The sequence below is a fragment of the Phocoena sinus genome, chromosome 20 (genome assembly GCF_008692025.1).
Source record: "Phocoena sinus isolate mPhoSin1 chromosome 20, mPhoSin1.pri, whole genome shotgun sequence".
Lineage (NCBI taxonomy): Eukaryota > Metazoa > Chordata > Mammalia > Artiodactyla > Phocoenidae > Phocoena > Phocoena sinus.
This window is the reverse complement of record NC_045782.1, coordinates 532,259-546,115: the sequence shown is the minus strand read 5'-3', so window position 1 is coordinate 546,115 and position 13,857 is coordinate 532,259. Positions and strand designations below refer to the sequence as shown.

The 13,857-nt window shown below is 49.7% G+C and overlaps 1 protein-coding gene across 1 annotated transcript; it reads left to right on the top strand.

The window, feature by feature from the left end:
• Positions 1-5,315: 5,315 nt before the first annotated feature.
• PLD6 (phospholipase D family member 6) lies at positions 5,316-11,101 on the top strand. Its single transcript, XM_032618065.1, has 2 exons — positions 5,316-6,059; positions 8,393-11,101. Exons 1-2 carry the CDS (start codon positions 5,576-5,578, stop codon positions 8,638-8,640), a joined length of 732 nt encoding a protein of 243 aa, XP_032473956.1. The 5' UTR covers positions 5,316-5,575; the 3' UTR covers positions 8,641-11,101.
• The last annotated feature ends 2,756 nt before the right edge of the window (positions 11,102-13,857 follow it).

Below are 13,857 nucleotides of genomic sequence, written 5' to 3'. Positions count from 1 at the left end.
TATCTGCAGAATTCTCATCGGACATTTTGGAGGCCAGAAGACAAGGGGGTTGATATGTTAAAAGTCTAAAACAAAAAAGTCAACCGAGAGTCCTCTATCCAGCAAATCTGTCCTTCAAAAGTGAGGGAAAAATCAAGACGTTACCAGATAAAAGCTGAGAGGTTTGTTATCATTAGACCTGTCCTGCAAGAACTGCTCAGGGGAGTCCTATAGGATGACATGAAAGGACACTGGACAGTACCTCAAAGCCCTATGGAGAAATAGAGATCTCAATAAAGGTAAATACATGGGCAATTATAAAAACTAGAATTACTGTAACAATGGTTTGTAACCATACTTTTTGTTTTCTATAACCAAGAAACATACATTTGAAGAAAAAAATATTAATGTGAAAGCTTGTGTTACTGTAACTTTGGTTTGTAACTCCAGATTGTGTTTTCTACACAGTTTAGGAAATACATTGAGAAGAATTACTAGTTTCTGTCTTGTGGCACATGACGTATAAAGATGTAACCACCAAAAGGGGTGGGACAGAGCTGTAAAGGAGGAGGATTTTTGTTATTGAAGTTAAGCTGCTATAACTTCAAATTAGAATGTTATAACTTCAGGATGTTAAATGGAATGCTTGTGGTAAACACAAGGAAAATGGCTACAGAATATATGGAAGAGGAAGTTAAGAAGGAGTTTAGACAGCTCACTGCCAAAAAACAAAAAGAAAAGGAGACAGGAATGCAAGAAATGAGGAACCAAAAAGCTATAGGGCATACAGAAACATAGGCTGGAAGTCAGAAACGTTCTCAAGAGACAAAGAAGGACATTATATATAACAAAAGGCTTCTGTATAATAAAGTACAGCAAGAAGATATAACAATTATAAACACGACATAACTAGTGAGCAACCATCAAAATATATGAAACAGAAACTGAGAGAATTGAAGGGAGAAATAGTTCTACAATAATCGTTCTACCCCACTCACAATAATGGATTAAAAAAACAGAAGATAAATAAGGAAGAAATGCTCAGGGGAGTCCTATAGTCCTTTAAACACCACAATAAACCAACTACATCTAACAGACATTTACAGAGCACTCCTCACAACAGCAGCAGCATACACAGTCTTCTCAAGTGCACTTGGCACATTTTCCAGGATAGACCATAGGTTAGACCTCAAATTAAATCTCAGTAGATCTTAACATATAGATATCATACAAAATATCTTCTCTGACCACAAGATGAAGTTTGAAATCAATAACATAAAACTGGAAAAGTTACAAAATTGGGGAAATTAAACAACACTTTTTTTTTGAGTATAGTTGATATACAATGTTGTGTCAGTGTCAGGGGTACAGCCCAGTGATTCAATTATACATGGACATATATGCATTCTTTTTCAGATTTTCTCATATAGGTTATCACAGAATATTGAGTAGAGTTCCCTGTGCTATGCAGTAGGTTCTTCTTGGTTACCTATCTTATATACAGTAGTGTGTGTGTGTTCATCCCAAGCTCCTGACTTATCCCTCCCCTCACGTTTCCCCTTTGGTAACCATAAGTTTGTAGATAAGTTCATTTGTGTCATATTTTAGATTCCACATGTAAGTGATATCACATGGTATTTGTCTTTCTCTTTCTGATCGACTTAGCATAGTATGATAACCTCTATGTCCATCCATGTTGCTGCACATGGCATTATTTCATTATTTTTTATGGCTGAGTAATATTCCATTGTGTATATGTACGACATCTTCTTTATCCATTCCTCTGTCAATGGACATTTAGGTTGTTTCCATGTCCTGGCTATTGTAAATAGTACTGTAATGAACATTGGGGTGCATGTATCTTTTCAGATTATGGTTTTCTCAGGATATATGCCCAGGAGTGGGATTGCAGGATTATATGGTGATTCCATTTTAGTTTTTTGTTGTTGTTGCGATACGCGGGCCTCTCACTGTTGTGGCCTCTCCCGTTGCGGAGCACAGGCTCCGGACGCGCAGGCTCAGCGGCCATGGCTCGCGGGCCCAGCCGCTCCGCGGCATGTGGGATCTTCCCGGACCGGGGCACAAACCCGTGTCCCCTGCCTCGGCAGGTGGACTCTCAACCACTGCACCACCAGGGAAGCCCTCCATTTTAGTTTTTTAAGGAACCTCCATACTGTTCTCCATAGTGGCTGTACCAATTTACATTCCCGTCAGGAGTGTAGGAGGGTTCCCTTTTCTCCACACCCTCTCCAGCATTTATTGTTTGTAGACCTTTTGATGATGGCCGTTCTGACCGGTGTGCTGGTGCCCATTGTAGTTTTGTTTTGCATTTTTCTGATAATTACTGATGTTGAGCATCTTTTCATGTGGTTTTTGGCCATCTGTATGTCTTCTTTGGAGAAAAGTCTGTTTAGATCTTCTGCCCATTTTTTGATTGGGTTGTTTGTTTTTTTGACATAGAGCTACATAAGCTGTTTGCATATTTTGGAGATTAATCTCTTGTTGGTCACTTTGTAAACAATACACTTATTTTTTTTTAATTTATTTATTATTTTTGGCTGCGTTGGGTCTTCGTTGCTGTGCGCAGGCTCTCTCTAGTTGCGGCGAGTGAGGGCTTCTCATTGTGGTGGCTTCTCTTGTTGCGGAGCACGGGCTCTAGGCACGCAGGCTTCAGTAGTTGCAGCATGAGGGCTCAGTTATTGTGGCTCGTGGGCTCTAGAGCGCAGGCTCAGTAGCCGTCGCTCACGGGCTTAGTTGCTCCGTGGTATGTGGGATCTTCCCGGACCAGGGCTCGAACCCGTGTCCCCTCTATTGGCAGGCATGTTCTTAACCACTGCAGCACCAGGGAAGTCCAACAACACACTTTTTTTTTTTTCTTTTTTCCGGTACACGGGCCTCTCACTGTTGTGGCCTCTCCCGTTGTGGAGCACAGGCTCCGGACGCGCAGGCTCAGCGGCCATGGCTCACGGGCCCAGCTGCTCCACAGCATGTGGGATCTTCCCAGACCGGGGCACGAACCTGTATCCTCTGCATCGGCAGGCGGACTGTCAACCACTGCGCCACCAGGGAAGCCCCAACAATACACTTTTAAACAACCAATGGATCAAGAAGAAATTACAAGGGAAATTAGAACAAATGAAAATGAAAACACAACAAAACTTACGGGATGCAGTGAAAGCAGTGCTGAGGGGGAAATTTACAGCTACAAGTGCTTATATTAAAAAAGAAGAAAGATCTGAGATCAATAACCTAACTTTACAACTTAAGGAACTAGAAAACAACAAACTAAACCCAAAGCTAGCAGAAGGAAGGAAATGATACAGATTAGAGTAGATTGGAAAGCTTAGTATTTTTTGTTGAAAAAAACCTCCTGTTTCTTTGCATGTCTAGTAGGCTTTGGTTGACAACTGGACATTTTTGATAATAGAGTGTAGCAACTCTGGACTTTATTTTTCTGAGGTGGTTGTCCTTTGGAAACTTACCTGGACTTAAACTTCAGCATCTCTTCCCCTGCACTCTGCAGCCACTGGTGTGTCTGCTCGTTTTTTTAGGATTATTTTTATTTATTCGTAGGGGTCACCCCTGAGTCTTTCTAATGTGGTAGTCAGCAGTGATTTTGGTTTAACCCAAATACTTTGAGCCTGTAGACCTCATACCCTCTGCTGATCAATCTGGGTCGGGGAATGCTTTCAAGCCCCCCTTGGCTTTCACTTTTCCCCATGCTCTCCTGGGTCTCTCCCACTCATACATTGCTCCCCAGTTAGCCAGGGATGTGGGGAGAACATAACTCAGCCCTTTTATGGTTTTCCCACTTTCAGGATGTCTGTCACAGTTTTGACTGATGTGCTGCTTGCCCTAACGTGGACTGCAAGCTTGGGCTGGTAAGGCTGCGTGTTTTGATCATTCATTCACAACTGAATCCACCATTTTTGGCCAGCAAAACTGTAGGTTTCTGCAGCCAGTCCCACATTGGTAAGACAGCTACTTTTTCCAACCAGGGTTGAGGGGTGGGTTTTGAAGGGATGGGAGCCTCAGTCCACAGCGCCACGGACTCCTCCTGCTCCTATCCTAAGCACTGCCAGGTTTTAAAAGCGAACGTTTCTCATTTTGTCGTCTGCCTTTGCGGTATTTCCAGTGCCCTGAAGTTGTTGTTCTTGACCATTTCCCCCAGTTTTATGGGGTTTTTTTGGTTTTTGTTCTTTGCTGCACCGCGAGGCTTGTGGGATTTTAGTTCCCTGACCAGGGATCGAACCTGGGCCCTCAGCACTGAGAGCTCGGAGTCCTAACCACTGGACTGCCAGGGAAGTCCCGATTTATGTTTGTTCTTTGCAAGGAGGAATTGAGCACCTCTTTATACTGCCATAACAGGAAGTCCTTCTCATTCTTTACTATCATTTGAAATGAAGAAAGTGAGGCTCAAAGAGATGAAGCCACTTGCCTGAGGTCCTGCAGTTAGGAAGCAGGGGAGCCAGAATTAAACTCAGGAACTCTATTAAAAAAGTTTTATTTAAGCCATGTAATTTGACAAGTTTTACATATGAATATGCCTGTGAAACCATCACTACCACCAAGATAATAAACATATCTATCACATGTCTCTTTCTAATCCCTCCTGCCCTTCCCTCACCTCTAGGCAACCAGAGATCTGCTTTCTGTCGCTATAGTTTGCATTTCCTAGAATTTTATATAAATGGAATCGTAAGTCTGTACTTTTTTTCTGGCTTTTTTCACTCAGCATAATTGAAATCCGTCCATGTGGTAGTGTATATCAATAATTTATTTCTTTTTATTGCTAACTATTCTGTTGCATTAATATGCAAAAGTTTATCTGTTGACGGACATTTATGTTGTTTCTAGATTTGAGTTATTACGAGTAAACTCAAATGCTCTGAACATTTGCGTACAAGTCTTTGTGTGGGATATGCTTTCATTTCTCTTTGGTCATACCTAGGAGTGGGACAGCTGGACCATATGGAAGGTGTGTGTTTAACATTTTAAATAAACTTTTAATTCAGAATAATTTTAGATTTACCAAAAAGTTTCAAAGATAGCAGAGAGAGTTCCATATTACCCCTCACCCGATTTCCCTCATCCGTTAGCATCTTCCATTATTGTAATTCATTTGCCAACGTGAAGAAACTGACATTGGTACATTACTATTAAACTCCAGACTTTAGATTTCACCAGTTTTTTTTTTTTTTTTTTTTTTTTTTGTGCGGTACGCAGGCCTCCCACCACCGTGGCCTCTCCGCTCCGGACGCGCAGGCTCAGTGGCCATGGCTCACGAGCCCAGCCGCTCCGCGGCATGTGGGATCTTCCCGGACCGGGGCACGAACCTGCGTTCCCTGTATCGGCAGGCAGACCCTCAACCAGTGCGCCACCAGGGAGGCCCCTGTGGGTCTTCTTTGGTTGCCTCCTGGGTCTTTTGGGCGTTGGGCGCGCAGGCGCAGTGTGGGCGGGCGCACGTAGGCGGCAGGCGGGTGCGCGGGCGCAGTGGGCAATGGACGCCGAAAGCGCAGGAGCAAGTGCCCCGGGGTGGAGGGCGCACGTGGCCCGTGGACGGCGGGCGCACAGGCGCAGTGGCGATGGGCGCTGAATGCGCAGGCGCAGTGGGCAGCGGGCGCACGTGGTAGGCGGGGCCTCAGACGCCGCGGGCGAGATGGGGCCGTTACGCTGGCAGGTGGTGGCTGCTGTTGTCGGAGGCCTCGCGCTGGCCCTGGAGGCGCTACCCGCTGTGCTGCGCTGGCTGTGGGGCGGGCGGCGGCGGCCGCCGCCGCAGCGCGAGGTGCTGTTCTTCCCGTCGCAGGTGACGTGCACCGAGGCCCTGTTGCGGGTCCCGGGCGCCGCGCCCTCGGGCTGCCCTTGCAACCTGCCCCACGGCGAGAGCTCGTTGAGCCGCCTGTTGCGCGCCCTGCTGGCAGCCCGCGCCAGCCTGGAGCTCTGCCTGTTCGCCTTCTCCAGCCCGCAGCTGGGCCGCGCAGTGCAGCTGCTGCACCAGCGCGGGGTGCGCGTCCGCGTGGTCACCGACTGCGACTACATGGCCCTCAATGGCTCACAGATTGGGCTGCTCCGCAAGGCAGGTAGGCCGGGCGCGGGGCCTGGGAGGCGGGAGGCAGAGCCAGGATGGCGTGGGTGTTTGGGGCGGGGGCCTGAGGACCGGGGAGACCCTCTCGCGTCCCCTGGCGGCCTTGCAAGGTCTGGGGAAACTCCAAGGCCTCCTCAGGAGCTTCTGTGCAGAGCGTCTGAGCTCGCAACCTGGGCGACAGCCCCGGGAGGGGCCGAGGCTGGAAGCAGGTCTGCCGGCAGAAGCTGGTCCGGACGCAGGTGTGCAGAGAGGCTGCGTCTGCTTAAGAACCGAAGGGAGGAAAAGGCTTTTCCCCTTAAACTCGTTAGTGAATTTCATTTTGGAGTTTCTGAAATGAATTTTTAAAAATTTATTTATTTAATTTTATTTTTTGGCTACGTTGGGTCTATGTTGCTACGCGTGGGCTTTTCCCTGGTTGCGGCGAGCGGGGGCTACTCTTCGTTGTGGTGTGTGGGCTTCTCATTGCGGTGGCTTCTCGTTGCGGAACACGAGCTCCAGTAGTTGTGGCTCTCGGGCTCCAGAGCGCAGGCTCAGTAGTTGTGGCGCACGGGCTTAGTTGCTCCGCGGCACGTGGGATCTTCCCGGACCAGCTCGAACCCGCGTCCCCTGCATTGGCAAGCGGATTCTTATCCACTGCGCCACCCGGGAAGCCCTGAAATGAATTCTAAAAATATACTACAACGTAGAGCTGAAGTATTTAGTTGGCGACAGTTCATTTGTTTCTCAAGCTACAAAATGTCAGGGAAGTCAGGTCTTTGGCCGGCCTGCCTCTCTCACTGGGGTGGGGACAGATGAACCCGGATGTGTGAGTAATTTTGAAGACGTTCTAAATTCACATCCTGCCTTACCTGTGAATTCTGCTTCCTCCTCCTGCCTCAGTGTGACGTTGTGTCCTGTGTGAGCTATTCGGAGTCTGAACCTCGTGCCCTTCTCTCGATCACTGAGGCACCCAGGAAGGACATTCCTGCGCCTGTTGGACCTGTCAATTGTGGTGGCCGCTGTGGCTGAAAGAGGCGTGGGGCCTTTAAGAACTGTCCTGGCTGCTCTCAGCCCAGCTTGCATGGGCCTCTTGCCTGCTCTCCTGATGGGAACATGCTTCAGTCTTCTGCTGCTTTTCCGTCTGCTTCCGTGTGGGCAGGGTTGGAAACCTAGTGTAAATGTTGAGGACCGTTGACTTCCGCTCTTCCTGGTAGCCATGTGTTGTCCTGATCTGTTGGTTCTTTTGTTGGGGAAACTTGGCTATGTTTCGGCATAGCGGTTTTATTTTGTTTAGGTTTTTAGAGAACTGTAGAACCTCGGTTTTGGGAAGAACCTTAAAGGGCCCGGCGACCAGACTCCGTCGAAACCTTGATACCCCTCTGAGGGCACCCAGGCCGTCATTTGTCACTCACTGTTGAACCGGTCTCTCTGTGAGCCTCTATTTGCCTGGACCGGTTCCGGGCTCTGGGGACACAGTGCTGAACAGCACGGTCCCAGTGGGAGGCTGACTGCAGCAGAAGTCCTGAGGTGCCAGCAAGGGTCAGGAGATGTCGCAGGACAGCTGGCCGTGGCGTGACACACATGAGGGCCTATGCTGTCGTGTGAGGAGTGGCAGGCGATCCTGTGGTCGAAGGTGGGAGTCACAAGGAGGGGCTGCCGGGTGCACCTTGGGCTCCGTGAGCTCCAACAGGCAGAGAGGCTGTGTGAGCGGAGTGGTCACAGGGCCAGAGCCACAGCTTCAGGTCCAGGGCCCGGTGCCTCCTGTGCTGTTCCCTCCCGCCAGGCTTGTCCCCCTTACAAGGTGCTGACTGCAGGGGATCTGCTTCTGGGCCCGAGTGAGACCTTAGGGGCAAGTGAACCCAAGCAGATGGGTTTTGCACTAGTCACCACTGGATCGTCCTGGAACCAGTAACTGAAGGATGATGCGGGTCGCATGCCCTGGCGGGGGTGGGGAGCCTGCCCCGGATCAGGGGCTGGGAACAGGGCCTGTTTCCAGAGGAACTGAGTCACGCGTCCCTGCCGCCACCCGGCCCCCGGCTCTGCGGTCCCCCCCACCCCGATGCCTCTGTGTCCTCCACGCCTCCTCCTGGGGCTGGTGGGGCGGGTCCCTGCCTGGCTCAGCCGCCGTCACCATCCAGACGCGATGGTGCCCGCGAAACCGGACACGAGCGCCATCAGTCATGTGAACACATCCGTGCTGCAGAAGGAGCCTGAACTGTAGCGATGGGTGGTGAGAGGAGGGGCTGGGGGGAGGGAGCGAGGGGCCCCCGCGTGGGGGTGATGAGACGGAGCGCCCAGCCGGCGGCTCAGTCGGGGTGACGTGCGGCAGTGACGTCTCCCCTTTTGCAGGGATCCAGGTCCGGCACGACCAGGATCTGGGCTACATGCACCACAAGTTCGCGATCGTGGACAGGAAGGTGTTGATCACTGGCTCGCTGAACTGGACCACTCAGGCCATTCAGAGCAACCGGGAGAACGTGCTCATCATAGAAGACGAGGAGTGCGTGCGGCTCTTTCTGGAGGAGTTTGAGCGCATCTGGGAGGAGTTTAACCCCACCAAGTACACCTTTTTCCCTCACAAAAAGGGAAGTCGCTGAGACGCCTGCGCGTGGGGAGGTGGGGCCGGCGTCCCTGGAGCTGGAGCGACCCTCCGGGGCCAGAATCCCACGTGTTGTGCAAGGAAAGCCAGTCCCGTTAAATTCTCCTTTGTTACATGGTACAGTTCCCTAGAGAGTGTTGGGGTTTACGAGGAAGAGGCCATGCTGTGCAGCGCAAGGGCGGGTTTTTGGACCGGGTGCCGGGTGCCTCCGTCAGGGTTGCACATGCAGGGAGGCCGCTCCGAGCCCCTTGCCTGGTTCTGGGGCCTCCCCGGCTTCCCCTGACCCGTCGGTCCAGCCCTCGGGCCCCTCAGTGCTCCCTCAGCCCCCATCCAGCGGGCGGAACCTGGATGGCCAGAGGGTGACGGTCCCTCCCTCCCTGCTGTTTCCAGCTCCTGGGGGGAGGGGCGGGGGATGGCACGGCGAGGAGTGGCCGTCGTCCTTGGGAATCACTCAGTAGAAGGGATGAGCACTGAGAGCTTGGCGCCTGGCAGCCCCTGGTGTGTGTAAGGTGAAGTGAGCGATCTACCACGTGGAAACAGGAGTGGCCAGAAGCCGCTCCTGTTTCCACGTGTTGGGATTTTAATTTTTAGCATTCTCACATTCATAGAAGTTCGGTTGTGCATTTAGAATTGACCTTCACCGGGACACTCGCGGCTTTGCTCAGTGTCACCGGGGCGAGGCGGGTCCCAGGGGTGGCCTCACTGGGCTGTCCTGGTCCCCGGGGCAGGGATGTGACATGCTTGAACTGTCCCGGAGGCAGCTCCGGAGGCATCTGGACAGCAGTTGCTCTCTCCTGTCGCTCAGGCCCGGTGGGCACCCCTGGGTCTCCTCCCTCATCTCCCAGCCCCTGGGGACCCCTCCCCCCCATGGCTTGTTCCTCTCCGTTTAAAGTTACCTCTGACTTAGAGTGTCAGACATGGAAACCCGAAACTTAGCTTTCCTTACTCAGCCCAAGCTGTATTCTCAGATTGGAAGTCACAGACATGGCTTCACAGTGACCGTGTTTCTCCCCTGAGCTGGGCCCGCCACCTCGAATAAACGCGCTCTCCCCTAGTCGACTAGCGTTGTGTGTTTCTGCCTTTTGTTCGTTCGAATGGTGGCTACTTATTAAAACTTTTTTTGGTGGTGGTGGGGGAACATCCAGCTGTTTAGAAACCGTTGGCCAAGGCAGGAGCCTCTCGAGGAGTGAAGATTTGGGGGTGTTGCTTGGGGGACCCCCAGTGTCTCCCGAGTGTCCGCCTGGCCCGCGCGGGGCCTGCGCCTTCCTTCCGGAAGCCGGCAGTGTCCGGAGTCCCAGCACTGCGCACAGGACCATCCAGCCCCACCACCGAGGTTGATGTTGCGGAAATGGTGAAAGGAGCTCATCCCACATGGGCTTTTACTTAATGTAATTTTATTTATATTGTTTTAGTTATTGTCGTCCTAGCGGTGGGAATTTGAATCTGAGCTAATCAAGTTCCAGATTAACAGCCTTTCTGAAAGGAAAACAACATTTTCTCTGAGGTCCTGGGTGCTGACGAGGTTACAGCACTAAGATCAGCCTCCACTTCGGAGGCTGTTCTGTCCCTTGAGGGTGGGTGACCGTACGAGGTGACCAGAGCCCTGCTCTGACGGGAGAGGCGTGAGGAGGGGCAGCTGGGCTGGGGGCAGGGCATAGGCCGACCCCGGCATGTCTGGTTCTCCAGGAGAGCCAGAGGGGTTCACGGCCGAGGCTGCGTGGTTCCCGGTTCTCCGGGTCGTGGAAGCAGGTGAGTTGAACCGTTGGTATATTCTTGATTCAGAAGGTAGTTCAGGCCGAGTCAGTGGCTTGTGCTGAGTGGCAGTTGTCTGGGGGCTCACCCAGTGATGGGCAGGCGCACCGAGGAGACCCCCAGAAGTGTGGCTGACGTCACACGGGCAGAGGACACCAGGCAGTGACCTGAGCACGGAGGGGAAGAGGCCGGGAGGGGACTTGTGTGGCGTGTCGTCCGAAGTTGCACGCTTTGTCCACAAGATTCTGTCACGAACGGAACCACTGCAGGAAGGAATCAACCCCCAGGAGGCTTGGCGGTTGCTCCCTAAGAGGAATCGAGGTCAGCTCCCCTCTTACTGCCCCCCGGCCCCGCCCCCCAGGCTCCTGGCCAGCCTCGTGATTTTGGTTCAAAGTCGTCATTTTAGCTACGGGGCAGTGATGCAGCTTAACAAACCTGACAGGCAAAGTTAATTAAACATTGGCACAGTTAACGTGTAAAATATTTTAAACTCATGCAACCCTTGTGGTAAAAAAAAATGTCTTGGTAGTAGTTTGTCCCGTAGCTGTCAAATACACGAGAATGTTGGGTTCAAACAATGCAGTTCCATTGTATTTAAAGTGCTGTATTGGTTGTACTGAATTGTTTTTTGTTTGTTTGTTTGTTTGCTTTGCGGTACGCGGGCCTCTCACTGCCGCGGCTTCCCCCGTTGCGGAGCACAGGCTCCGGACACGCAGGCTCAGCGGCCGTGGCTCACGGGCCCAGCCGCTCCGCGGCACGTGGGATCCTCCCCGACCGGGGCACGAACCCATCAGCAGGCGGACTCTCAACCACTGCGCCACCAGGGAAGCCCCTGAATTGGTTTTTAATGTAACTGACTAGTTTAAAAAAACACTTCACTCAGATTCACATACCATAAAACTCACCCTTTTAAAATATGCAGTTCGGTGTATTAACATTCTATTAAGAGGTTGTCAGTTATTAGTGTATTGACAGAGTTGTTGTTTACTGTATTACCAGGGTTGTGCAGCCATCACTGCTGTCTGCTTTCAGTGTTTTCTTCAGTCCAGAAAGAAACCCCGTTTCTGTGGATTTACCTGGGGTGGATGTTTGACATAAATGGAATCCACGACATGTGGTCTGGTCTCTGCCTCCTTTCCCTGAGTGTAGTGCTGTTGAGGGCTGTCCATGTTGTAGCAGGTGTCGGCATTTTACTTCTTTTTATAGCTGAATAATAATGCATTGTATGGACAGAACACATTTTGTTTACCTGTTCGTCAATTGATGGACACGGGGGTTGTTTCCACCTTTTGTCTGTTACAAATACGATGCTGTGAAGATTCACGTATGAGTGTTCGTGTGGACATGTCTTCGTCTCTCTTGAGTATATACCCAGGAGTGGAACTGTTGGGTCATATCACTCTGTTTAACCATTTTAGAAACTGCCAGACTGTTTTCCAAAGCGATTGAATCATTTTACATTCCCACCAACAGTGTATCAGGGTTCCTTTTTCTCCACATGCTCACGAACAGAAAGCTATTATTTGACTTTTTAAAAAATTAGTTTTAAAAATGGAGGTATAATTGAGGTACAATATTATGGAAGTTTCAGGTGTGTGACAGTGACTCACAGTATTTAAGGGTTATATTCCATTTGCGGTTATAAAATATTGGCTCTATTTCCTGTGTTGTGCTAATTATCCTTGTAACTTATTTTGTACATTGAAGTTTGTACCTCTTAATCCCCTACTCTTATCTTGCCCCTCCCCCTCCCATCTTCCCACTGGTAACCACTAGTTCTCTAGATCTGTCTCTTCCTTTTTTGTTATGTTCACTAGTCTATTTTATTTTTTAGGTTCCACATATAAACGATATCATACAGTATTTGTCTTTCTCTGTCTGACTTATTTCACTGAACATAATATTCTCCAAGTCCACGCATGTTGTCGCAGATGGCATTATTTCATTCTTTTTTATGGCTGACTAGTATTCCACTGCATATATGTACCACAGCTTCTTTAGTCATTTACCTATTTATATGATGGACACTTAGGTTGCTTCCATATCTTGGCTGTTTTAAATAGTGCTGCTATGAACATTGGGGTGCGTGTATCTTTTCCAATTAGTTTGTTCGTTTCCTTTGGATATATACCGAGGAGTGCAGCTGCTGGGCCACATGGTAGCTCTATTTTTACTTTTTTTAGAAACTGCCATACTGTTTTCCATAGTGGCTGCACCAGTTTGCATTCCCACCAACAGTGTATGAGGGTTCTCTTTATTTCACATCCTCACCAAAGTGTGTTATTTGTGGTCTTTTTGATGATGGCCATTCTGACTGGTGTGAAGTGGTATCTCATTGTGTTTTGTTTTGTTTATTTTTAGTTTACGTATTTATTTTGGGCTGCGTTGGGTCTTCGTTGCTGCACACGGGCTTTTTCTGTGGAGAGTGGGGACTGCCCTTCATTGCGGTGTGAGGGTTTTTCATTTCAGTGGCTTTGCTTGTTGTGGAGTACAGGCTTTATGCATACGGACTTCAGTAGTTGCAGCACCCGGGCTTGACAGTTGTGGCTCAGGGGCTCTAGAGCGCAGGCTCAGTAGTTGTGGCACATGGGCTTAGTTGCTCTGTGGCACGTGGGATCTTCCCAGACTGGGGCTCAAACCCGTGTCCCCTACATTGGCAGGTGGATTCTTAACCACTGAGCCACCAGGGAAGTCCCATCTCATTGTAGTTTCAATTTGCATTTCCCTGATGGTTGACGATGTTGGGCACCTGCTTATGTGCCGGTTAACCATCTGTGGATTTTACTTGTAAAAAAAACTTCTGTTCAGGTCTTCTCCCCATTTTCTAATTGGGTTGTTTGCTTTTTTGATGTTGAGCTGTATAAACTGTTTATATTGATTATATTTTGCATATTAACCCCTTATCAGTCATATCATTTGCAAATATTTTCTCCCATTCAGTAGCTTGTCTTTATGTTTTGTTGACGGTTTCCTTTGCTGTGCAGTTTTTAAGTTTAATTAGGTTTCATTTGTTTATTTATTTATTTTCTGGGGCTGCGTTGGGTCTTTGTTGCTGCTGTGGGCTTTCTTTCGTTGCGGCGAGCAGGGGCTACTCTTCGTTGCGGTGCACGGGCTTCTCATTGTGGTGGCTTCTCTTGTTGCGGAGCATGGGCTCTAGGCACGTGGACTTCAGTAGTTGTGGCACGTGGGCTCAGTAGTTGTGGCACACGGGCTCTAGAGCGCAGGCTCAGTAGTTGTGGCATATGGGCTTAGTTGCTCCTTGGCATGTGGGATCTTCAGGGCTCGAACCCTTGTCCCCTGCCTTGGAAGGCGGATTCTTAACCACTGTGCCACCAGGGAAGCCCCATTTGTTTATTTTTGTTTTTATTTCCTTTGCTTTAGGAGACAGATCCAAAAAAATATTGCTACAGTTTACATCAAGAGTATTCCACTTACGTTTTCTTTTAGGAGTTTAATGTTTTCT

Coding starts and splice junctions, on each gene's coding strand:
- PLD6 (XM_032618065.1), top strand. CDS start 5,576: ATGCGCAGGCGCAGTGGGCAGCGGGCGCACGTGGTAGGCGGGGCCTCA. Junction 6,060..8,392: donor TGGGCTGCTCCGCAAGGCAG/GTAGGCCGGGCG, acceptor CCCCTTTTGCAG/GGATCCAGGTCCGGCACGAC.